Here is a 25429-nt window from a genome sequence, read left to right on the forward strand (position 1 = left end):
TGGTAAAGCGAGAGGAGCTGCTAGTCAAAGGGGCCACCGTAGGAGGGCCAGAGGTGGAAAACAAGGTACTCGAGGTGCCAAGGCCGCTCGGGCAGTTTCCTCTTTGCCCTCAGGCAACACTGCAGCTGCTGCAGCTCAGTCATGAGGCCATGTCCCACGGTGCGCCGGTTGGGGGGAAGGCTGGCGCAGCATCTTGCAGAGTGGCACGCCAATACTTCAGATGTGTGGGTTCTGGAGATCATAGCCCACGGCTACTGTCTTCCTTTCCGGCAGAGGCCTCAAGACAATCCACCGGGGAATCTCTCTTTGAAGAGTCCAGATCCGCTCCTTGCGCAGGAAATTCAATCCCTGCTGGAGAAAGGCGCCATAGAACTGGTGCCTGTAGCGGAGAGGAACAAGGGATGGTATTCCCCTTATTTTTTCATTTCCAAGAAAGACGGGGGATTGAGACCCATCATGGACTTGAGCGGTTTGAACGACCTCCTCAGGAAGGACAAGTTCAAGATGGTTACTCTCACTCAAGTCCTCCAGGCCTTTCAACTTCAGGACTGGTTGGTGTCTCTTGACCTCAAGGACGCTTACTTCCATGTGCCGATCCATCCCAAGCACAAGAAGTACCTGAGGTTCGCGGTTGGCGACTCGCACTTTCAGTTTCGGGTCCTGCCGTTCCGATTGACCTCTGCCCCGAGGGTCTTCACCAAGCTCATGGTAGTGGTGGCAGCGCACCTCCGGAAAGGGGGGATTCACGTCCACCCCTACCTGGACGATTGGTTGATCAGGGCGCGCTCCCCCGAGCAAGTCCTGGATCATCTGTCCGTCACCTGCCACTCCCTCCACAAGCTGGGCTTCTCCCTCAACTTAAAGAAGTCCCATTTGACACCGACTCAGAGGCTCCAGTACATCGGAGCAGTGCTTGACACGTCCCGGGAGCAGTGTTTTCCTCCCCAGGTGAGGGCTCATCACATTCAGCAGATGGTGCACAAGTTTCAGCTTGCCCAGAGTTTCCCAGCGTTCGAGTTCTTGAGATCGCTCGGCCTCATGGCATCCTGCATTCTTCTGGTGCCAGAGGCCAGGTTGCGGATGAGATCTTTGCAATGGGCACTCAAGCTCCAGTGGTCTGTCCTCCGGCAGGATGTCGGACCCTGTTCAGGTGCCGTCCTCTGTCGCCCAGGACCTTCTGTGGTGGGCCGACGAAGGCAATCTGATGAGGGGGGCTCCATTTTGGCTACCCTGGCCGGAGGTGACGATCGTGACGGACGCATCCCTCACGGGATGGGGAGCTCATGCCAACGAGTTGACAGTCGGCGGTCGTTGGTCTCCGTCGGAGTCCAGACTCCATATCAATCTGTTGGAGCTGAGGGCCGTCAGGCTAGCCCTGAAGGCTTTTCTGCCGACTGTGCGAGGAAAGGATGTCCGGATCCTGGCGGACAATACGGTGGCCATGCACTACCTCAACAAAAAGGGGGGGGCAGGGTCACTTCCTCTGTGCAGGGAGGCGATGCAGCTCTGGTTCTGGGCAATCCAGCAGGAAGTTTCGATCTCGGCAGTTCATCTGGCCGGAGACGAAAACGAGACGGCGGACGCTTTGAGCAGGCAGAGTGCGATCTCTCACGAGTGGGAGTTGGCTCAGGAGATTCTCCTGGATTTCTTTGCCCTTTGGGGGACCTCTCAAGTGGATCTCTTCGCCTCCAGTGTCAACCGGAAGTGTGAGAGGTTCTGCTCGTGGGAATTTCCTCCAGAAGGAGCATTAGGAGATGCGTTCGTGGTGGAGTGGTCATTCCCACTGCTGTACGCGTTTCCTCCAGTCCCTGTCATCCTGCAAGTACTACGGAGGTTACGGAGGTTCGGTTCCCGGATGATCCTCATTGCTCCGGCGTGGGCCCGGAGGACGTGGTACCCAGACCTTCTCGACTTGTCCATCTGCCCTCCACGTCGTCTTCCCTACTGAGACGATCTGCTCTCATGGGAGGGGAGTCAGGTTCTCCATTCAGAGGTCAGATCTCTCAACCTTCACGCTTGGTTTCTGAAAGGTTGAGGTATAAGGATTGGGACCTCCCTGAAGACATGATGGAGGTGTTGCTCTCGGCCAGACGGCCAGCAACAAAGTCCCTGTACCGTTGCCGTAAGTTCTGCGACTGGTGCAGGGTTAAGAATGTGGATCCTTTTGCATGTGACATTCCCATGGTTCTGTCTTTTTTGCTTTCTTTGGCCCAAGGGGTTTGCAAGTGGGTACCGATAAAGGTTACCTGGCGGCACTGTCCATATTTAAGCGCTCGTCCGAAGAGTGTTCCTATTTTAAAATTCCTTTAATTTCTCAGTTTCTGAAAGGGCTCACTAATGTGTTCCCTCCGTCACCTTTCCAGGTGCCCGGTTGGGATTTGAACCTTGTTCTCAAGTTTCTGATGGGTGCTCCGTTTGAGCCTTTGCTTTCATGCCCTTTGAGACTGTTAACTCTTAAAACTGTATTTTTGGTTGCGGTCACTTCCGCTCGCAGAGTGAGTGAGTGAGTTACAGACACTTTCAGTTAAGCCACCCTTCACTGTGTTTCATAAGGACAGGGTTGTCCTTGGAGTTCGTCCTTCCTTTCTTCCGAAGGTGGTGTCGGAATTTCATTTAGGCCAGAAGGTTGTTCTTCCGGCATTTTATCCTCCTCCACATCCTGGTAAGGAAGAGGAGAGGCTCCATAGGCTTGATCCTAGGAGAGCGTTAAGCTTTTATATTGCACGCATGTCCCGGGTCAGAGTGGACGATCAACTCTTCAATGGTTACGCTGGAAAGCGTTTGGCACTAGCTGTGACGAAACAGACTTTGTCTCACTGGATTATTTTGGCTATCTCTGAGTATTACCGTTTGGCGGGTAAGGACCCACCAGTCGGCTTACGGGCCCATTCTACCAGGGGTATGGCTGACTCTACTGCCCTGCAGAGGGGTGTTCCTCTTTGTAACATCTGTGATGCAGCCACCTGGGCTTCGGTACATACTTTTGTACGTCACTACTCCCTCGATTCCATCCGGGGGCAGGATCTGGCCTTTGGCAAGGCGGTCCTTTACCCTGCAATTTGATTGGGCATTCTAAATTTCTGTTTTCTAAATTCTTTTCCCACCTCCTTGCATTGGTACTGCTTTGGGAGTCTGTCATAGATGTGGAATACATCGGAGGACCCAATCCCCTCGAAGAACAAGTTACTCTCTTACCTGGTAACGTTCTTTCGATGGGATGGTCCGACGACGTATTCCATATTGCTCCCTCCCTGCCTTCCCTGCTACAGAATTTCTTATGCGATTGCAGCTTACGTTTTCGCAAGGTTTGTGTGTCAGACTGGCAGAAGACTGGTGCCACACGTTCTGGGGAAAAAACTACAACTGAGGCTACGGGCGTCGTGCGTCCTACTTATAACATCCGGTGACGTAGGCCATCGGAGGAGGTCCTCGAGGATGGCGTATCGACGTCATTGAAGCAGGACGCAGGCGCCGAAAGATTTTCCGAAGCAGCACAGCTGTGGTGATTACTGTCATAGATATGGAATACGTCGTCGGACCATCCCATCGAAAGAACGTTACCAGGTAAGAGAGTAACTTGTTCTTTTACATATACACAGTCTCTGTGACTTATGCACCGTCATCCAGTGCACTTCTCACGCTTCGCTATCACCCAAAGTGCTTGTCGGATTGCACAAGTCCTTTCTATAACCTATGCATCATTATGAGGAAAATGTAATTGCTACGTGTCTGTCTCAATTTCTATTTCCACTTTGTGTTTACCCCTCTGCAGATTGCAAATTTAACTGCCACAAGAGATGCGCAACTAAAGTTCCCAATGACTGTCTTGGAGAGACTGCAGACACTGTGTCCTCTAATGGGGGTAAGTCACGGCCCGAGAGTCCCCCTGGGATTAGATAGGGGTGCTTTTATTGGAGTGTGTGAGAAATCGGAGGGTGTCTCACCCGCTAGTCCCCGGTGATCTCCTCCCAGGTGGCCAGGGCAAGGCCGTGGCCTTTGGATCCAGACCCTGGGTGTGGACCAGTGCGGAAGGATCACCTCAGTGAGGGGTCTTCGGGGAGACAGCCGATGGTGAGACATGGTTTTCCCCCTATTTTGTTTATCCAGCCCATTCTTTGTTTTAGGATGCTCTGAGGTCCCGTATCCCCCCACCCCCTTTTACACAAACACTGGGCCGAGGAAGAGGGTGACTGAGAGTAACATTAACTTTTGCACATCGTACTGGCCATCGGGTCACCCAAAGTAAGGCACTTACTTCTAAGTTCATACACTTGATACCACTTAGCTCTCCTCACACGAATAAAAAACTGAACCCAAAGACACACTCTGAGCAAGGCGGAAAACAAGAACAAGCAGGGCTTCCGGGATGAAGGCAAACCTATTGGAGCAGAGCGACTGACAAACGGGCGAGAGCAGCGTGTCGGAAAACCCCAGAATTCCCTACTGAAGGTCGTTGCCGCTGACGGGCCGCGAGAGACATGTGGAGAAGGCCAGATCCCTCAAGTGAAAACTGCACTGCGTTTCAAGGACGCCAGCGACCCTCCCGGGTGAACAGCAGAGTTGGGGAGGCGAGGCCAAGCCTGTGGTACTAACCTTGACTTGTGAATTGGAAATCGTAAAACGCACACAGCCGGTGAGTTGGCAAGCGACCTGAAAGACTGTGTGTGTTAAAGTTTGAAATAATAAAGCATGAAAAAGAAAGGGAGTGTCGCTATGCCAAAAAAAGAGAGCTAAAATGGGGGTCATTTAAATCCTGGATCTCCCCTGAGTAGCTCTATATACGAGCAATAAATGCTAGGTTCAATTATTGGAAAGAAGAAAAATATATATAAATACTTTTAATGCAATGTACAATCGTGAGACATTTTTCACATAACAGACATTTTTTAAATATATATAGTATAATGTGTATCAAGCATTTAGACAAGTGAACAATCAACAATAAACTAGCAAAAAAGCAACAACACACAATACTTTTTCGTAATTTTTTTAACATAAAAAGCAAATTTGTGCGGGTTGACATACACCGAACTTCGATCTGTTATCTAATCACAGAAGGAAATGCACTAGGGTCAAGAACCGGTGGAGTCAAAAGAGTAACAATTATGTAAACCAATGAGAATTTGAAAGGCTGAAAAGATTTAACCGGAAACCCGGATGAGTTGGGCAGCAAAGTGGTAGGGCTTGGATATGTCTGTCTGTCCTACCAGGGTCTCGGGAAAAATTCTATCCGAGATACACACCCTTTAGTTATGCTGCTCTAATCAAGGAGTCTATCCTTAATATTCCCAGTGTGCGAACCTGAAAAAATAGGATCTGGACTAAAATGGCCTGGGGTTATTGTTCAGATATGTAGTCTGTTTTCAAGATTTAGCCAACGCAGTGGGGGAAACTGTTCCAATGAGGCGAAAGGATGTGTTGGTAGAAAGGAAAAAAGTCCCAACACTCCCCTCAGGTTCTAGCGTTTCGGCGGAGGCTGGTCCCAAAAGGATAAAGGATCAGTTTTAATGTTCCGCCTTCTTCAGGGCTGATGAGTTTCTGTAGGAAGAATGAAGAAAAAGAAAGAATTTGAGTTTAAAGCTAAAAAGGACAGACTATAGACAGGTGAGGTGAGAATTCCCTATCATGAGTGTCCTAATGACTAAGTATGAAGATTATTTAATAATTTAAAAAGATATTTAAAGTGCAGTCGTGAAGGTTGCACTTGGCATAAAATCTCCACAGTCAAAGAAATAAAATGATAATACAACTATTAGAAAATCACCAAACACTTCCACCTGTGTCTGCCTAAGACAGGGAAGTTGTGGAAAAGAAGTAATGTGATTCTAATTCAGCATGCGCCCAAATAATGGTGCCCCACAAACCAGGAATTCCCTGCTAGTGCCAAGCATGTAATAAAATAAACTGAATACCTGGACGGTAGAAAGAAAAAAACATCCAGTATAAACGGCGGAGCCGTGGAGCTTCCGAGAGGGAGCGAGAACAGCTGCGCTGTCCGGTTCCAGGCGGGTCTGTTTCAGTCAGCCGCGGGCGAGGCAGCCGTCAGCTGGGAAAAAGCAAGGGGAAAGAAGCAAAAAGGTAAGGAAGGGTGAGGGGGGAAGGGTGGGGTGGTGGGGGGGAGAAAGGAGGGGGGCAGAGAAAAGAAGGGGGAGTGAGTGATTGAAGCGTAGCCACAAGGAGAGTTATGCGCCGGGGTGGACAGCGTCTTACCTGTGAGTCTAGTGTATCGAGTACAGGTGAAAAGCTAACTCCGAAAGATGCAGTGCGGTGCCTGTCGGTACCGGAAGTCGTGGACCTGAAATGTGAGCACTCAAAAGTGGGCGGGCCCAAGATGGAGGAAAACGTGTCAAGACACGATTGGTAGTAGATGCCGGGCCCCCACAGCTCGGCATGGCTCAAGCAATGAGTCGGCGCAATGCTACCCCAAGTGAAGCCGTAGTATGGCTAGATTACCAAGGACACTAATGAGGTTTGTCCGTGCGCGGGATGGCGTCATGACCTAGGGCGTATAGCAGCACAGGGAATCTGCCTGCAGTCCCGCACGGGGGGAAGAAGAAAAAGAGGACTGATTCGAACCCCACATGTGGATATCAAATGGTCATAAGATGGTCTGATATTAAATAATTAATTAACCCACAAGGAAAGGACTATACGCAGTGTGCATATAGGTCAAAGGAACAGTCAATGGAAGGCAATGGGCATGGATAAATAAGGCTAAGTTCAGAATGTGTCTGTTTTAGAACTGAGGATTATTAAGTTCATTTAAACCATGTTCGTAAGAGTCCAGACGATGGATCCATCTGGCTTCTAGTGTGAGCAGTCTGGTTTGTACGTTGGGACCAGATTCGACCTTTTCTAGTACCCACCACAGGAGGTCATCTGGTGTGTGTCGATGCTCTAGGTAATGTGTCACCAACGGTGAAGTAGTGAGCTTGCAGCGAATCCTAGAACGATGTTCAGATATGCGGGTCCCCACTTTACGTGTGGTCTGACCTACATACCTGAAACCACATGGGCATTGAACACAGTAGACTACCTGGTTGCTCTTACAATTCGTGTGGTGTTTCAAAGTCCAAGGTCTCCCATTAATCAGGAAGGACTTGGTCTTCACTGTGAATTTGCATACTGAGCATGATCCACATGGGAAATGCCCAGTAATTTTGCGTAAATTCCATGGTCCAGTGGTAAGAACATCCCGTGTGTGCATGGAATGCACTAAATGTTCTTTAATATTCCTCCCTCTCTTAGAGGCAAATCTGGGAAGCGGTTCCTCTGGTAACAGTAGCCTCACTATGGGCCAGAATTTTTGAATGGACCTTTTAATTTGAAATGAGTTAGGTCCATGTGTGGTGACACATGTGATCCTGTCTTCAGTTGTTTGTTCTCGTAATGGCTCAGGTGTCACGAGGCTGTCTCGATTGGTGAACCTGGCTCTTTTCTGGGCATTAGATACCAGTTTTTTGGGATATCCTCTCTGGTGAAGTCTTTCCGTCAGTTGACCCGAGTGTGTGTAATAATCTGGTAACGAAGTACAGTTCCTTCTAATGCGAAGGAACTGTCCATATGGTAAATTCTGTTGAACATGATGAGGGTGGTCACTTCTGAAGTGGAGCAGAGTATTTCGGTCTGTTGGTTTCCTGTAGAGGTTACATGCAAGTTTGTTAGTGATATTGGATATTTCTAAATCCAAAAAATGGATAGTCTGGCGATCAGATTCCATTGTGAACTGAATATTGTTATCACAGGCGTTAAGCCATAGCAAAAAGTCCCCTAGGGAAGATTCATCCCCTGACCACAGAAAAATTATGTCATCAATATATCTCTGCCAGTTGTGTATGTGTACCAACCATGGATTAATTTGGTTGTACACATATTTATCTTCGAAGGATGCCATGAATAGGATGGCCAAACTAGGGGCAAATGTTGCCCCCATGGCCGTGCCCTTGATTTGTAGGAAAAATTGTTTGTTGAACATGAAGAAATTTTTACTCAAGGCTAATGTCAGAAGTTCAATGATAAATTCAGCCGGGACCCTAGATTGTGTGCCCCTGTGTGTCAGGTGTTCGTAAATACAATCAATGGCAGCCTCTTGGGGTATGGACGTATAGAGAGTTTTGATGTCAAGGGTGACTAGATATTGAGAGGTGGGATCAAATGGGAGGCCTTCAAATACTTGGATGGTATGGGTTGTGTCGCGAAGGTATGATCTGGTACCTATACTGATGGGTTTCAAAAAATAGTCAATAAATCTACCGATGGGTTCCAATATCGAGCCACATCCCGACACGATAGGGCGCCCTGGTGGGTTCCGGGTATCTTTATGTATTTTAGGAAGCGCATACAGACATGGAATCCGTTCCTGGGAGGAGGTCAGAAAGGATGCTTCTTTAGATGTGATCCACTCTCGATCACTCGCGTAAGCTACCATCTCTGCAATCTCTGTTGTAATTGCACGAGTGGGATCTACTTTAAGTGGACGGTAGCTGGTCTTGTCTTCGAGTAGGTCCATAATCATGTGACAGTATTGTTCATTAGTCATGATTACGATACCACCCCCCTTGTCAGCCGGTTTTATTACTATGTTGGTGTTCTCGGCTAATTGTTTGAGAGCTGTTCTCTCTTTCTTGGTAAGGTTCTGGCGTGTAGAGATATTCTTCTTGCTCAGTTTCTTAATGTCCCTTAGTACGCATCTTTCAAAAGTAATGAGATCCTGTGGTATCTGTCCTTCAGTGGGCATGAAGGTAGAGGGCGGTCGAAGCCCGGTATCGTTGCTGTCTTCTATGTTTTCGTGTTCATTAAAGAAGACACAGAGTCTTAGAGTCCGGAAGAACCTTCTCATTTCAACTTCTGTTTTGTACCAATCTGTATTGGTCGTAGGGACAAAAGACAGACCCTTAGTAAGGACAGAAATTTGTCCAGAAGAGAGATTCGTAGCCGCCAAATTAAAAATGGGTAATGTGGCATGCTGTGGCATTAACGTTGGCGTCTCCCTTGTCTCAAACGTCTGCGTTGGCCCTGATATGGCATGTTCCATGGTCCAGGGTACATTGGTGGACCCCATCCTCCTCCCTGGCCTCCTCTTCCTAAAAAAGGAAATTGTGGTAATTGGGGGCCTGGGAATTGTTGTGGATCAAACTGGGGTATGTATTGTGGATGGCTAGAATTGGATCCACTGCCTGAGGACCCACTGCTGGATCCAGAGAAAGTCACTCTTCTTCTACCTCCCCATCCTTTATTATTGCCAGCCCCGCCTCGTTGTTTGTGTGTATTGATGTAATCAGCTGTTGTGTAAGGGTACACAGCCTCCGTTTTAAACTCTTTAATGTCTTTTTGTAATTTATTGGTTTTCTTGGTAATGGTATTTGTTTTGAAGATATCAAACTGTTTGTTAAGTTCGTTCAGTAATTCCTGTGCATTGGTGAGGGCCGAGTTGTTTTTGAATTTTAATTCCTCACTCTCTAGTGTTTTCTGTAATTCGTGACTAATCCGTTGTGCAGTAGTTATAGTGAGGACCATAAGATCCCGACTGCACTTTGTAGCAATAAAACTGAAATTAGTCGTATATTCTTTGTCTTCTAGGAATAGGCGTGGCTCATTTCTTACAATAAGGCCCTCCGGGTTAATGCTTGATCTTAAATACTCCCGAAGGAAATGCCCATGTAGTTCAGTCCTAAAGGTTTTCTTTTTGCGTTTAAGGATCTCTTCCGTAGTGTTGGTTAAAGCTCGAGGTATGCTCGGGTCTAAGGAGTCAAAAAAGGAAGGGCCTCTAATGAGTTCCGATGTTTGTTCTTCTGTGTAACTGAGTGTGGCGAACTCTGCCATACTCAGAAGGGGGATAGTGCAAGGAAAATGGTCGTGGGGCACCAAGTAAATGGGGCAAAAACTAGTGGAGAGACAAAATGGAAAATATAGAGTAAAGCTTATAAGTAGGCAGAAAAAAAAAAAAAGAGAAGAATATGTGGATAGGAGTGTCAATAATCTCCAGACTGGGGAATATAAGTGGAAGGTAATATAAAAATCCCCGCCCTGGAGTTCCCCAACCGAACAACAACCTAGGTTGTCAAAAACACAATCAGAAGCATAAACAACCCCCTCCGAAAAGGGGGAAGAGGTTCGGTTTAGCCCTTGGGGAGGCACTTGCGACACGGGGCATCTGAAACTATAAACATTTATTACAAACGTTTTATTACAACTGAAGGCTGCACGCGTGTGGATGAGATGCAAAGAAAGGCAGACCTGTGAATGAACTTTGAAGTAAAAGGCAGCTGCGAGTTCAGCGATACTAAGTAACGGAGTGGTCCGGCAAAAGGGAGGAGCCCACTCGAAAGTCTTTGTGAAAGGTAAATTGTTCAAAGCGATATGGAAAAGGTTAACTCATAAAAGGGGAAGTAAAAGTTGAACTATACATTTTGAGTCGAAGTGGTCCTGCAGTGGTCTAAAAAGTAAGCCACGCACATTCGAAAGCCTTTGACATCTGAAAGTTGTCCGAGCCCGACAGAGAGAGACCTGAAGTGAAGTAAGCTTGGGGAAGGGAGCCCCCCTTGCAAGTTTGTGTTTAACTTTATAGTCGGAGGCTTGAACCTTGCAGAGGAGGACCTTTGAACTTTAGAGAGAGAGATCAAAAGCCTAAGAGTTTCTCATCAGTCTAGCTGTAGTTGCACGACACGCTCTGGACACTCTCGAAGACATTTTGCCTTTCCCCTGCTTTTATAGTCTGGTGTACACCAAGCCCACATTAACATAGCTGGCATCCACAATTTTCTCTGACGCACAAAACTGATCGGCTTATTTTAGATTTGGCTAGACACGACTATGACAGTTCTTAACTTCTGCCAAGAACGCCTTCATCACATCAGTGTCTACTCTTTATCTGATTTTCTAGGTCCTGCCAAGATAGTTAGTGCCTTTATACTGTTGGAGAAATTGATTTATTATATAGTGCCAAATAATACACCTGGTCTCTCAAATGGTCTACATGACTCATATTGTGCCCTCTTCATTAAGAACATAGATACATGTATCCAACTTTCCCTTGCTTTATCTGGCTTCATCATTCATCTTGGGTGCTTTTCCTGCCAAGTTCCAATTTTAACCTCACAAACCAAATGACTTCACTGCAAGATGCTGCCAAAGACTATCTCCAATGTATCAGCCGCGGTTGCATGTCTAAAAATTCTTGGCATGAGCCATAGTCTCTTATACCTGGAAACCATTTTGTACTTGGATTATCCATTTTGAAATGTATCTTTGTCTGACACTGTATTTATTCTTCAGAGAGCTATTATTTATTTATCTAAACATCTCTCACTTTGTATCCATTATTCAGAATATATCTTTATACGCTTATGGTATGTGTGATATTTAAAGCACCCTTCACATCCTCGGGAATCCTAACCCAAATATGCGCAGTGCCATATGCAACTTTTACCTTTTAAATCAAGGTACTATAATCCTGATTTCTGCAATAATAGAACCATTTGGTCTGCCTATCATGCTATCTACACTAGCATGATAGTCAGGCCAAATGGTTCTATGCCAACCCCTCCCCCGTCAAATGGTTGACGGGGAGGCGTTGGCACCCCTATACAATGGTATATTGTGGTTCCAGTTGGTATTGCCGGTGTCTCCTTGAAAGGATGTGGGGAGGTAAATCTCATTTAACGTAGGTGGCATGAACTGCGCCTATTGACAAGAGACCACCTATAAAAGAGAGTTGTGACCTCATTTAGATATGGTGGGAGGGGTGCTCTGTTCAGTGGTTACGATGGATATCCCTGGGCTTTTTAGGGTCTCACTGGGTGAGTCTAATCAGTGGGGCATGTTTTTGATACAGAAACAAATATCAATGGTGGTTATTGTACAATGCAAGAGGAAGGAATGCCTTAAAATATGGGACTCCAATTATGCTTCTGTCCTTGCATGTGGTTTGAGAAACTGAGCTAAATTTAGGGTGTCATGACTTCAGTTTTTGAATCCTGTTCAGCTGTGAATATAAGACAAGGCAAGGATTATCTCTTCCTTTTAGATTCTGCAATGGAGGAAGGCAGCGAGGATGGCGACTGTGAAAAAAATTCAATGATGGATGAATCCGATGACTCTGGAATAATTCCTGGATCCCATGCAGAGAATGAGATTCGTGGCCATTCAGAGGACATGGATGATCTAAATAAAACTGAAAGGTAATACTTTGTGCAGGTGCCTGCCACCCTCCCCCTTGCCTCCTCTTTAGATACTTCCTTGCACCTCATGACCTTCTTTGCACCTTCTTACTTCTACTTTCTCATGGAAGAGACTCCCATCTCTCACATACTTCTCCCCTTCAGGGACACCAATAGCAAGCAGGATGGCAGGAAGAGCTGAATGATCCAGCAAGTGTCTGACCAGGAGAGGTGATGAGAAATGGTGGCTTTTAGCAACATGAGTGGTCAGATGAAGACTGGAGGCCGGCATCAACAAGGGAGACTAGGGGGGGGGGTCATTACGAGTTTGGAGGTAGGCATGGTGCTATTAGCACCATTGCTGCCTCCAAACCTGTGTCCGGGTCCGTGGTGTCGGAATGGGGACTTACCGGGACATTCTGACCCTTGCGGACCCTGTAAATCCCCATTTCGAAAACCATTCCCCATTCCCCTTCGAGCCCCCATAGGGCTCAATGGGAATGGGGAAGGAGCTAATAACGGGCCCGCAAATTGCGGGCCCGTTTTTAACTCCCTGGTCCCTTAACTGGTCCCGCTAAGGGCGGCTGGTAAAACCAGCCAGCCCTAGTGGGACCCGCTAAGGGACCTCGGAATGCGGCGGTAGGGGTTAACGGCACCGGCATCCTTACCGGTGCCGTTAAACCCCTACCGCCATACTCTTAATGACCCCCTAGGTGTAGAAAGTAAACCAGAAGGAGTGATCTAATGTATATACGAGTCAGGGAAGTTAGGATAACACAGCAGAAACCTGTGGAGAAGCGCGAACTAGCTGGGCGTGTTCAAGAAATTGAATAGGAGGGTATGTTACGGGGCATAGCAGTCTGCAGCAGGGGAGGTCACTGGGATGTAGCGGGCATCAACAAAGAGGCAGTAGCAAGAAATGACAGGAAGATTTTATGGGAGGGGGAAACAGGCATATGCAAGATGATCTGTGAGACAGGTGCCAAGCAGAAATAAAATGAAGAATAGATCAGAGATATGAAGCAACAAAGTTGAAAGGGATGGCAAGAAAATGAGGTGGCTGTTAGTAGCAAGAAGAGACTAGCGATAGCAGAGGAGAGGGTAAGCAGTCGCAGATGAATCCAGGATGACATTTGGCATTTGGCAGATAACAGGAGGCCAGTACATAAACAGGTGCAGGACACTAGACATCCTGTAGAGGATACAGTTATCAGGATGTATCCTGTGAACAAGATAAATGTTGGCCAGTCTCTTATAGAAAATGTAAGTGGAATGCAGCATATTGTGGAAGAAGCTGGTGGTAATAGTTTAGGAGGATATAAGCATTTTCTGTTGTAGTAATGACTCGTCTGTGACATGCCTGCCTTTACCTTTGCAGCGCTATGGGATACATTCCACTCATGAGGGTTGTCCAATCTGTACGACACACTACTCGAAAGTCCAGCACGACCCTGAAGGAAGGCTGGATGGTGCACTACAGCAACAAGGATACTCTGGTGAGAGACTTAAACACAAACTCACTCACACTAGGGGCCAGATGCTAGTGAAAAACATCATGAAATATATTGGCTGTAACACAGGAGAGTATGAGTGCCTTGTGTGCCTGTTTGCCTCTCATCAGCCTGAGATTTTAATAAATTGCTTCCTGCCTTCAACTGTTAGGACTTGAGCCCCATCTAACTTATTTAGAAATATATCATTTTAGCACCTTTTGCAACAGCTCTAGTATCCAGAGGCATACCCCTTCATCCCAGGTACAAAAGTGAAGTGATCTCTTTTCACAGGTAAGTCAGGCAGCGGGCAAAGATGAGGTGGGAGACAAAGGGTGCAAAAGGAAACTTCTTTTATTAAGTTACAGTTAATTATAAAGAGGGCAACGGGAGTGCAGTGGGTTACACCCGTTCCATTTGGCTCCCATCCTGTAAATCCCTTCAACTGTTCCTGGTGGAACCCTTCACATCACTGGGTTCCGTTACACCTCTAAAAGTCCACCCATTGGACCATAGGGGCAGTCATTGTAATAGGTGTTGTGCATACTACAATTAGTTTCCCTACCTCTTGTGTTTTTGAAGGGGCTTGGAAGTGCTTATCTTTTTGAGGAAAAGAAGTTGAAGCTACGTACATATTTGCGAGATTGATTTGCCTCCTGGCTATGTGTGCAAGCAGTCCTGGGATCCCTGGTTCTCCTGGGCACTTATCAAAAGAGTCCTGGGCCTTCAGGAAATAGCCAGAGTGCCTAGGGCAACCAATAATCAGCTGTAAACCATTGGATTGACCTCTTATGGCTGTATCTCTTAAGTCTTTGCATTACATTTTCCAGAGGAAGCGTCATTACTGGAGGATGGACTGCAAGTGCATCACCCTTTTCCAGAGCAATACCACCAACCGCTATTACAAGGTATGCGTTGCCAAATTATGTCATTGCAAGGTTATCGACTGTATGCTCTGTGCTGGTCTCAGAGAGGGAGTTTTTCTGAGGGCTACCTACATCTGACTCCTGGGGATTAAACATAAAGGGCATGACTTTGCAAAATTGTCATTCACACTGGTTTCTTTCTCTTTCTCCCTCTCTTGCTTCCTGCTGGACTCAAGGGCTCTGTCCATTTCAATCTCATGGAGGATTCGTCCACCAAGGGGGGTGGGCCAGTCTTTCGAACAGTTTTATGGTGTGGACTTTCATTAAAGAGGTCAAGCTCTTCTTGTTTCTTCTGAGCTCCTTTTATTTCTCTCTTCCCCTCTCTCCCTATATCCATTCTCCCTCTAACCCTTCCTTTCTTGCCCTGTCTATCTCCCGCCTGCCCCCCCACATTGGGATTGACGATCATGAGATCTATCTCCCTGCTGTTATGACGTGAGCACTGGATAATTTTTGTATGTTTGTGTCCGTTTGTTGTCTTTCTCCCTGTGCAAGATGGTCTATATATGCATTTATTGGTTGCCCTATTCTTTATCAGGATCCAATATGTTTTGTTTTAATCTTATGTTTTGTCTCCTCTCTATTTGCATGTGCCTAAATAGCACACATTTTCTGTCTGTCCAATTATTACTCTGTTCTTCTTTTATTCTTTCATTGCCAACTTAGTCACACTCCCGTCATCCCAAGATTTCTCTTTCTGTCTCTCACATCCACTCAAGCCCAGTGAAAAAAATCTGGATACCCTATTACATTTTGTCTTCATAGCCCCCAGTCAAGGGACTTCCTATATACTGTTTTGTAGGGGCCATCTTCTGTCTGCCAGGTGGTTGCCTACACCTGCTTTTCTCTAGAAGCTGCATGGCGTCCATCAGCTTCTTTCTACTGTATCACAACTACTCCTTTTCTTTCTGGCAGACAACCATCCTTTATCACGGCCCTCTGAACCACCAGTGAGTCAACCTCTTTCTGTTGTCCCTAAATCCTTTCTTCTTTCCCTGTGGGTGACAGTCTCCCCTCCCTGGACCCCATTCGAGTCAGAACTCTCTTGTTTGCCTCTACATCACTCTTGTGTGTTCCTCTGCTTGTCTGCTGCCCCAACCCTCCTTGACCACCGGTCACAGCGCTTTCATGTTGACTCTGAATAACTATTGGTGTTTCTCTGGCAGAGAATGTCAGTCATTGACCTTGCCTCCCCCACAACTCGCCTCTGTGCTCTTAATTCTTTCTGTCTTTGGCAGGAGATCCCGCTCTCTGAGATTCTAGCGGTGGAACCAGCCAATAATTTCACGCTAGTACCTCCAGGAACACACCCTCACTGCTTTGAGCTCTTCACTTCCAATGCCACCTTCTTCGTGGGAGAGAACCCACCCATGCCGGCACACTTCAGTACTCAGAACAGCGGTGTTGGAGTGGAGGTGGCCCGGGCATGGGAGAGTGCCATTCGACAGGCCATGATGCCAGTTATCCTGCAGGATGCCCCTAATGCTGGTGGTCATGCACCTCACAGTAAGTCACTCAGGGATGGCGGAACATGCTACTCTGGAGGTCCTTGGCTTGTAAAACTGTTGTTAGAGTGAGACCAAGCAGACAACACTAAGGAACCTAGTGATCATGTGCCAGCTAAAGCTAGGTTTACATCCTCCTTACAAGTGCCAGCCAAACTGCAGCTACAGTGCTATTAGAGTGCCCTTATGATAACGAGCATGATTAAAGCACTGTATGCCATTTAGGATTAAAATTATTCCTTATGTTGCCAGCGAAAGGATGAATTGGAGCACCTTTATGGTACCAGTGAAAAGGGACTGAAGCATCAGGTCTAGTACTAGCTGGACCCTTATGCTTCAAGGTAGCCTCTGACTAGTACACCAATCCAGGTCACAGCTAGAGCGAGTTTTCAGAACTACGTACAGAGGCAGATTGAGAGCCATTAGTCTTCCCCCTATGTTGCAAAGTAGAGAAAATACAGTGGCACTTATGTATTGCTATGTTGGACCATGGTCCTCTAAAATTACAAATCTGCCGCCTTAGCACTTCAAAGACCATTTCAATGGCAGGTGAGCCCATTACATGGCACACAACAACCATATCTGTCATGATTACTGAACATCTTAAGGTACCAGCCAAAACTGTTAGCTTGACGACAGCTAAGGAGTGATTTCAGTTACCCCTTATGGCAGCAGCTGTGTTGAGATTAGAGCATCCCGTACAATGCCTGTTAAAGGAGGATTACAGTGCACACTGTAGAAAAAGGGATTGCCTTGTCTGTAGGCTGTGATCGATCTAGGGTCAGAATGTGTCCTCAGTCTTACTAATTCTCATCCAGAACTTACTGTAGAGTGGCTCAAATGAAACTCCCAGCTATGTAGTTATCCCTCTATTCGTACTGAAGGCTCTACAAGGCACAAGAGAGGGCAATGTAGCAGGTAGATTGAGTAGAAAGGATTGCTATTGCAAGAGAAGAGTGAGCAACTTCATTGAAGCCCAAGGGGGAGGGGCGGCGTTGATGTCCAAGAGTGCAGCTGAAATGATCCAGTAGAACAAAAGTGTGGTGATGCTATGTAGCGAGGAAAAATAAGCCAGAAGAGGGCATTGTAATAGGTTGAAGTGGAAGAGGGAGATTGGGCGAGACAACCTTGGTATTTGAAATTGAAGAGTGCATTTCAAGGGGACATTAGTGACAATGTGTGAAGTTAAATATGATATGTGTTACAATGAAGAATGAAACTGCATTAGAGCAATATGTGGAGGCTGTTCTAGGCTAAAAGTGAAGCTCTTGGTTTCTGACGATTGGCTTGTGGGAAAGCCTCACGGTTTAGAGGTGAGATAATGTATGTAGGTGATTTGTAGAGCACAAACCTTGCTAGAGGCAGTGAAGCACTGTACATGCTGAGGAAGAAGTACATTACAACAAAGGAAGGGAAGAGTGGCTATACAAGAGAAGGGGCTGCATGAACAAAAAGATAGGAAATGCAAGAGGGTGAAAGAAAGACTACAAGGCTAAAGGCAGAAATGGAATGTGTGACCAGTTAGAACGAACAGTGGAAGTTGTGAAGAGAGTTTATGTGCAGTGCAAGAACACGACGTTACTAGACTCAAGAATGAGGCTGCACGAGTCCTGCAAATAAATCTGCGGGGATCTCGTAGACAATGATGTGGGTGACTTCACACTAGGGCTCCTGCTAGCGAGGCAACAGAAATACTCAACAGTGATGGTATTATATCAAAAAGATACTGTACGGAGCCCAAGATTGATACTGTATGCACTCTAAAAGTGATCCATTGCGAGCCAAAATAACCAGTCTGTAGGAGTTGACAGTCAGACTTTAAGTGGCCTAAGTGAGACAACAAATGCAAAATAGCACCAGATATTTTCAGTAAGACCAAAAAGAAAAGACTGTAAGAAGCTACGCAAGAAGTGGTTTCAAATGTATGAGTTGATATTTCAGAAAGAGACGTGGAGACTTTTCAAATGGGACAATGCTGTGGAGCTAGAAGTGAAGAGAGCAGGGAGAAATCTGATTAAAGTATCACGGGAGGAATCACAATTAAAAAGAGCACGACGAAAGGCTCCAATAAAGAATTTAATTGATAGTGGAGTGAGTAAGAAGAAGATATGAGATTCAATGGAAAGGAAGGCCAACAGGGGAGAGAGCTGCAAGAAGTCTCCCAAAGACGCAAGGCATGTTTGAATTGGGAGTGTTGGTGCATGATGCAAGTTCAGATAGATATTAGAAAACTGGGGTCACACAGAAAGGCTAGGAATGTCAGTAGGCCACCAAATTGCAGTGGGCAGGGTCAAGAGACCTACACGGAGGTTGCTAGAACAATAGCGGGAAGGATGTGAATGAAAGGGGCTGTGTCAAAACCAAGGAATCCGATTGTAGGCATGGTAAACAATGGTAGAAACTGCAAGAGTGAGCAAAGAGAAGGCCACAGCTATCTGAGGATAGGTTTGGAGGGTTTGAAAGTCAAGGTGAGCATGAGTATTAAGAGTTTGTTGCCCAGTGAAGGAACAGTTGCAGGATGCACTGGTACCTCTGGGTTCCACAGCAACCTTGTCTTAGATGGACTCTGATTAAAGAGTTAATAAATCTCAAAGGAAAGCTAGCGAAGGGTTGGTTGGCATGTTTGTCTCAATATTGTCCTTTACCATTCCAGGGCAGGCGTCTCTCAGCATCTCCGTCTCCAACAGTCAGATTCAAGAGAATGTGGTAAGTGCCTTATGCTCCTGGCACTCTCTCGCTGCCAAGTGTTCAGGATTAGATGGTACTGTGTGTTTGTGTGTGTATATTTCTGAGGCTTGTAGATCTGCTTAGAATTGCACGCTGTGCCTAGGCCGACATCTAGCGGTAGGTGCAAGGTATTGCATCTTGTTTTTGAACCTCGAAAAGGGACGTCGACTGGGTATGTTTGGAATACTATCCCTCTGTGATGTTTATTGTACCCATGATCCTTTACAAGTCGAGGTCCCTCCGATTGTTTTTATTTTTCCGCCATCGTGGTTGGCCGCATAATGTGTAGTTCGTAGCTTTGCTACTAGATATAAATTGTAGTTCAGAGAGATTCGATATCGTTATCACATTTCGACAGCCGTCTCAACAAATGATTCTTCAACATTCAGCGACTACCAACGGAAGCTTCTGCAGACGTTGCCTTCTCGACGCCTGGCTGCAGGAGTTCACCAGGCTTTGGCCTTTTGCAGTAGGGAGGTGGGGGAGGGGGTGGCTGTTCAACATTTACATTCTTCTTATAGAATGCCTCTTTTTGCTTTCCTTTTCTACTCACTCGTACTTGTCTGGCTGCACATAATAATGGAAAGGACGCCTTTTAAATTCTGTCCTTCCTGCAATAAGAATTTCCTTGGAAAGATATGCACTGAGTGTGTAATAACTGCCTTCCATGCAATCACATTGAACAGGGTTTGAAGTCCTGCAAAGCCTAAAGCAATTAAAGAAAGGCACACTAAGTGGTGGGTGGCCCACACCATGCAGGCCGAATCCAATTCACCCACTGACGCTGTTGCCTCGGATGAGGAAGAGCTCTGCAGCTATGGCTCCTTTTTGGAAGCAGAATACATACAAGAGTCGTCGGTAGACTGCCATGTGTCTGTCCCCAGCCCCACCAGGCAAGCCAAAAGCTCTGTTACGGGGAAATCCTCTGCCAAAAAAAAGACACAAACGTGCATTTAGATAAATGCACAACCTCAAGCCAACCTTTGCCATGGAAGCCCCTTTTGACTCTCCCGTCAATTACACTTTAATCGAAAGTTGTCGAACCTTCGCGTTGGAAACCCGCTGCGCTTTCACACTCATATGTAGCGCATGGCTCTAAAACAAAAGAAACACAAGTTGCCATTCATAAACACCTGTCGACTGCCGATTCGGATATGTCGAAATGGCCGTCTAAACATCTTTCAAAGCAGAAACATGGGGAAAAACACATGAAGATGACACCAAAGGTACCTACACAGCCCTGTAGGTCTCCTGTTGCTTCACCAGTAATCTCCTCTAGTTATACAAAGGCTAATGAAAAATCGTCCAAATCCCTGCATTGTAAGAGAACTGCAGTACCTGAAGATATTGTGTTTCCCCATCCTGACACCCCCAGTACAGGTACACAGACAAGGTAGAGATTTGAGAAAACAATGGACAGGGTGTCTGAGTTTGTCACCTCTATGGATAAATACCCTATTAAGCAGAAGAGGGTTAACCCCTACTCCATCAATCTCCTGTACAGGATGTCTCTGAAGATACTTCCAATATATTATCACCAAGTCCAAGGGGATAAAGTCCAAAGTACATGGCAAGGGGAACGCTGATCAGGGTACTTGGCCAGCTACTCCCACTCACAATGCCTTAGATGAGCCAGACATTGTAATTGGGGATGATGATAATCCTTTGGGTCAGCCCAGCAACTCATCGCCTGCAGATGTTCAGCGTCTCTTTAAAAGTCTGTATTAAAAAAAGCAGCAGAACACTTCCAAATTCAAACTCTGGAAACAGTTTCAGATCATGATTTTGTGGAAGACATTTTAAAGGAAAAGAAAGCCGTTAGCCAATCTATTCCCTTATTAAATTCAATTAATAGAATCACACATTCCCTTCTCACAACAACCCTCACATTGGCAGTTAACGGGCAACTCGCTAGTAGTTACTACCACCGGAAACCGTGCTGGAGTATTCTTCTCTAATACTGAGGCCCCTCCTAATAAGGAGTGCAAAAAGCTACAATGATGTCCTGTGGGGGCTGCTTCAAAATAACTTCCATGACGTTCCTGAGCCCATTGGGTCTCAATTACAAAATATCATCAGAGAGGGTAGACTGGTAACTGGTCTGGTAGAGTGCAAAAAGCTACAATGATGTCCTGTGGGGGCTGCTTCAAAATAACTTCCATGAAGTTCCTGAGCCCATTGGGTCTCAATTACAAAATATCATCAGAGAGGGTAGACTGGTAACTCAACATATTTTTTAAATACCCTTGACTCCATGGAGACAGCAGGCAGAGTCTTTGCACAAGCCACCCTGATTAATAAACCAATTGAGTAATCAGTCTTGTTTAGGAAGGCTGTAGATGAGGCTTTAGAAACAGCTAAATGTGCATGGCACATTAAAACACCTTAAGCCAGATCTCTAATAAGCCATAGATTAAACGCAGAGTGTTCAACACCTGCCGTTCCTTTTGCTCTCAAGCCTTCTTCAGACCCACTCATCAGGATTCATATACAGCTCCTCTCCATGGTACTCATCCCAGGGTACACAGTCTAATTACCAATCCTCACAACACCAAGGTTTCAGACGAGGCAAGGGTAGCAGTAAGAGTTCAGGCTTCAGTGGCTCCCATACTCCTGCCAGTAAATGACTTAACCATCAACGTTCCCTCTTCTGCATCTCCAGTAGGAGGTCGGATTACATAATTTACTACAGCATGGGAGGAAATAACCTAAGATCAGTAGGTGTTAACTACCATAACAAGCGGATTATCAATAGAATTTCTTTTAACAACATGTTGCCATCCGCCCAAGAACAGAAGGATGTTGCAAGAACATCAAAAGTGGAGGTGAATACATTACTTGAAAAAGGAGCCATAGAACCCATCCCTTTTTTAGAAGTAAAAAAGGGTATTTCTTCAGTGTACTCCATTGTATACAAAAAGACTTAACCACGCGATTAGATCTGCGTCCTGCAAACAAGCATGTCAAGCCACACAAATTCAGGGTGACTACAGGAGGTAATAACTCTTCACAAGCAGGGGGGATTACATGGCGACATTAGATATGAAAGATGCATACATTCATATTTCAATGTTGCTAGCACATAGAAAATTCCCAAGGTTCAAAGTGGGAGTTACTCATTGTCAATTCAAAGTGCTTCCCTTCGGCATAGCTTCAGCTCCAAGAGTATTTACCAAGGTTCTAGCGGTGTTGTTGGCTCACCTTCGCAGAACATCCATTCCAGTGTATCAATATCTGGACGACTGGCAATTTACAGGAGACGCACCAGAGCGTGTCTACAGAATACAATCAGCCTACTTATCTAATTAGGGTTCTTGATCAACGAGACAAAATGTCTCATTCCCAACCAAGTAAAACAATTTCTTGGAGCCTTAATTCAATCAGAAGACGGGTCTGGTTTTCCCCTCCAATGAGAAGGTCCAAAACATGTTATTCTTCAATATGCAGCCAATCGTCAGAAACCATATACAAGGCCATGCGCCTGCTTGGAATGATGACTTCCTGCATCTACCTAGTTCCTCTTGCCCACCTGCGCATGCACTAGATGCAAGAGTGGCTCGCAAGATAATGGTCTCAGGAAAGCAGTATGTGGGATGATCTAGTGGTTGTCTCGCAGTCTCTAGCACTGTCTCTGCAGTGGTGGCCAAAGGAAAACCTTCTGAAAGGAAAATTATTCATCACACCAGCAATAGAGGACACACTTACCACACAGGCTCCCTATCACTGTTGAGGAGCACATTATCTCCATCATACAGCGCAGAGCATGTGGACTCGCTCACTTGCAACCTTTTAGAGCTTCTAGCAGTGTTCAAAGCCTTTCAAAAGCAGCTGCAAGTGAAAACAGTTTAAGTCCTAACAGACAGCACAACATCCCTGTTTTATATAAACAAACAAGGCGTGACACTTTCACCAGGTCTGTCCGAACTAGCTCAGAACATATGGAATTGGGCGCTGTTCTAGGGGAATAGAATCTTCTAGCAGATGGTCTCAGCAGAAATGTACAACTTTCGGTAGAGCACGAATGGCAGTTGCACACATTTTACACAATGTCTACTTAGACTGGGGTATTCCACAAATTGACCTCTTTGCAACACTGGAGAACACACAATGGCCAGACTTTGCCTCCAGGTACCCCCAGACAAAATCCAAGGGGAATACCTGTGGAATTATTGGTCAATGAAATATGCTTATGCCCCACCCCAACCCTCCCCAACTCCCCTTCTCAACAAAGTAGTCCACACGATGCACCAGGAACAATTCTTTCCTATCCTAACAGCTCCAATGTGGGAACATCCAACAATGGTTCTCGCGCCTAATGCAAGTGTCTTTTTATCCTCCAGTCAAACTTCCATGCCTGTTCAAGATGCTGTTCCAGAATCAGGGATCAACACTACGTCCATGTCCTCAAGAACTGAATTTAGCATTTTGCATCCTGAATCTGCCTCAAAGATGTATGGACATTCTTAAAGAAGCATGTAAACATAATACTAGATACTGTTATTTCAACAAATGGAAACGGTTTGTCATTTGGTGTAGATCGCGTAGCTTCAATCTTACAGACTGCATTCCTTCTTACATTGTTCTATATCTACTCTACTGCTTGGACTCAGGGCTAGTGTTTAATTCACTAAGAGAGCATCTGGCTGCTCTTTCTGCTTACACCACCTCACAGAATAATGTTTCTTGGTGGAAAGTCACCGTCATTAAAGCCTTTATGGAAGGGGTCAAAAGATTGCACCCTCCAACTTCTAATCCAACGCCTGGATTGCACTTAAATGTGTTCCTTACTAGGCTTATGGTCCCTTTTTTTGAGCCAATGCATAAAGCAAGTCTGAGTGGCTCACTTATAAAACTGCTTTTTTCGTGGCCATAATGTCTACAAGGATGGTAAGTGGACTGCAGGCTCTTAGTTCAAGACCCTTTCGTCACTATTCACAAGGACAAAGTGGTTTTGCGCACACATCCACGCTTCTGTCCCAAATTCATCTCAAAGTTCCATGTCACTCAGTATATAGAACTTCCAGCCTTTTTCCAAAATCCCACACAATTCAGCAGAGAGAAGTCTCCATACTGATGTAAGAAGAGCTGTAATGTATTACCTCAATAAAACAAAACCATTATGGAAAACAGATGAATTCTTTGTTTCCGTTGCCTCTGGAAGAGAAGGAGATCCTGCCTTTAAGTTGGCCATTTCTAAATGGATTGTTAAATGCATTAAAATGTGTTATTCTCTTAATCTTGCCCTTTTTGCCTAAAGCACACTCCACTCGAGGCACCAGGCCTACTTTAGCTTTCATTGCAAATGTACCTTTAAATGCCATTTGCAAAGCAGCTACCTGAAGTTGCATTCACACCGTTACACAACATCACTGCTTATATACACATTTTAAGAGTGATTCACAGGTGGGTCAGGCAATGCTAAAACATCTTTTTTTTGCTAAACTTTATTTAAGCTTGGCAGTCAAGAGTACTGCCTCCTGCCAAGGAGAAATCAACAGACCGCATTCACAACAGCACTGCATGGACAACAAAGTAAATGTACATACTGTGAAAAACCTAAGGGTATTTCCAACCTATTCCCTGGGTATCTTCTCTGCAGGTAGCCTGGGGCGGGCCATTGCCTTTGGATCCCAACCCTGAGTGGACAAGAGAGGGAGGATCACCTGGAGAGAGGTCCTCGCAGATTGGGGAGGGAGTACCTGAGGGCGAGACATGGTATTCCCCCTTTCTTGATAGTGACCTTTCCAAACCCCTCCCAGCCTTAATAGGTATGATCAAGCACACACTCATCCTTTCCCCAAACACTAAGAAGAAGAAGAAGAAGAGGAAGTCAAGAGGAGTGCAGTTTTCCCATGAGAAACACCACTGTGGTACTGGTACAAGAAAGATGCAGATCAAGGCACACCAACTTCCCCAATGGACATGTCCCGCTAACGAGGCCAGGCAGGGTCAGGCAATTGATTTCAACTATGATCACCTGCAGCCTGTTAACTACTCAGATGTATATAAAAAGGAACACACATGTTTGGCAAAGCGTGAGTTGGATGGTGAGCAGGGGAGGCAGTAGAGCCAGAGTTGCCCAAACCAAGGCTACAGAGAGCGGGATGCTGTAAGACTGCTGGGTGTAGTAGGAGAAGGTGCAGCGAGAAGGTTGTGTCTCCAGAGAGCCGGAGGAATTGCCAGACAGTAGCCGTGGGGCTTATGAATACCATACTCTGTGTGGACAGAGAGGTGCTTGTTCCCCTAGACCAAGCTGAAGGTCCAGGAGGATCCGAGGGGCAGGGGGAGAGACCCTGACCTTAGGTGGGAAAGCTGCTGAAACAAGGAGCCACGAAATCCATGATTGGTGAGTTTCTGAATGTGAAATAAAGCCGGAACCAGTTAAGGAAAGACTATGCTTCGTAGCGGTGTGACTGCGAGTGAAAGAGCACTCATTCCCGAAAACTGCCTGGGTACCGCTGAGATGTGAACAACGAGAGAGACTAAGTCTCTGTGAAGGAAAATAAGCTTTCAACATTGGTACAATGAAGGATAACCAGGAGGGTCTAAGCTCGAGACAGGGGGAGCCTGAGAGACCCTGTGAAGAAGGGAATTCAGATAATAGCATTCAAAGAACACCTGAA

General features: G+C 46.0%; 1 protein-coding gene across 1 annotated transcript in view; it reads left to right on the forward strand.

Moving 5' to 3' along the window:
• Positions 1–25429, forward strand: part of PRKD2 (protein kinase D2) — a 704913-nt gene that overhangs the window by 431294 nt on the left and 248190 nt on the right. The window contains exons 6-11 of the mRNA XM_069644584.1: positions 3773–3862; positions 12026–12179; positions 13537–13654; positions 14479–14556; positions 15813–16080; positions 18733–18785. Coding sequence (XP_069500685.1) covers positions 3773–3862; positions 12026–12179; positions 13537–13654; positions 14479–14556; positions 15813–16080; positions 18733–18785 — 761 coding nt within the window. The remainder of the gene's footprint in view (positions 1–3772; positions 3863–12025; positions 12180–13536; positions 13655–14478; positions 14557–15812; positions 16081–18732; positions 18786–25429) is intronic.

The sequence above is a fragment of the Ambystoma mexicanum genome, chromosome 2p (assembly GCF_040938575.1).
Source record: "Ambystoma mexicanum isolate Mex_15411 chromosome 2p, UKY_AmexF1_1, whole genome shotgun sequence".
Lineage (NCBI taxonomy): Eukaryota > Metazoa > Chordata > Amphibia > Caudata > Ambystomatidae > Ambystoma > Ambystoma mexicanum.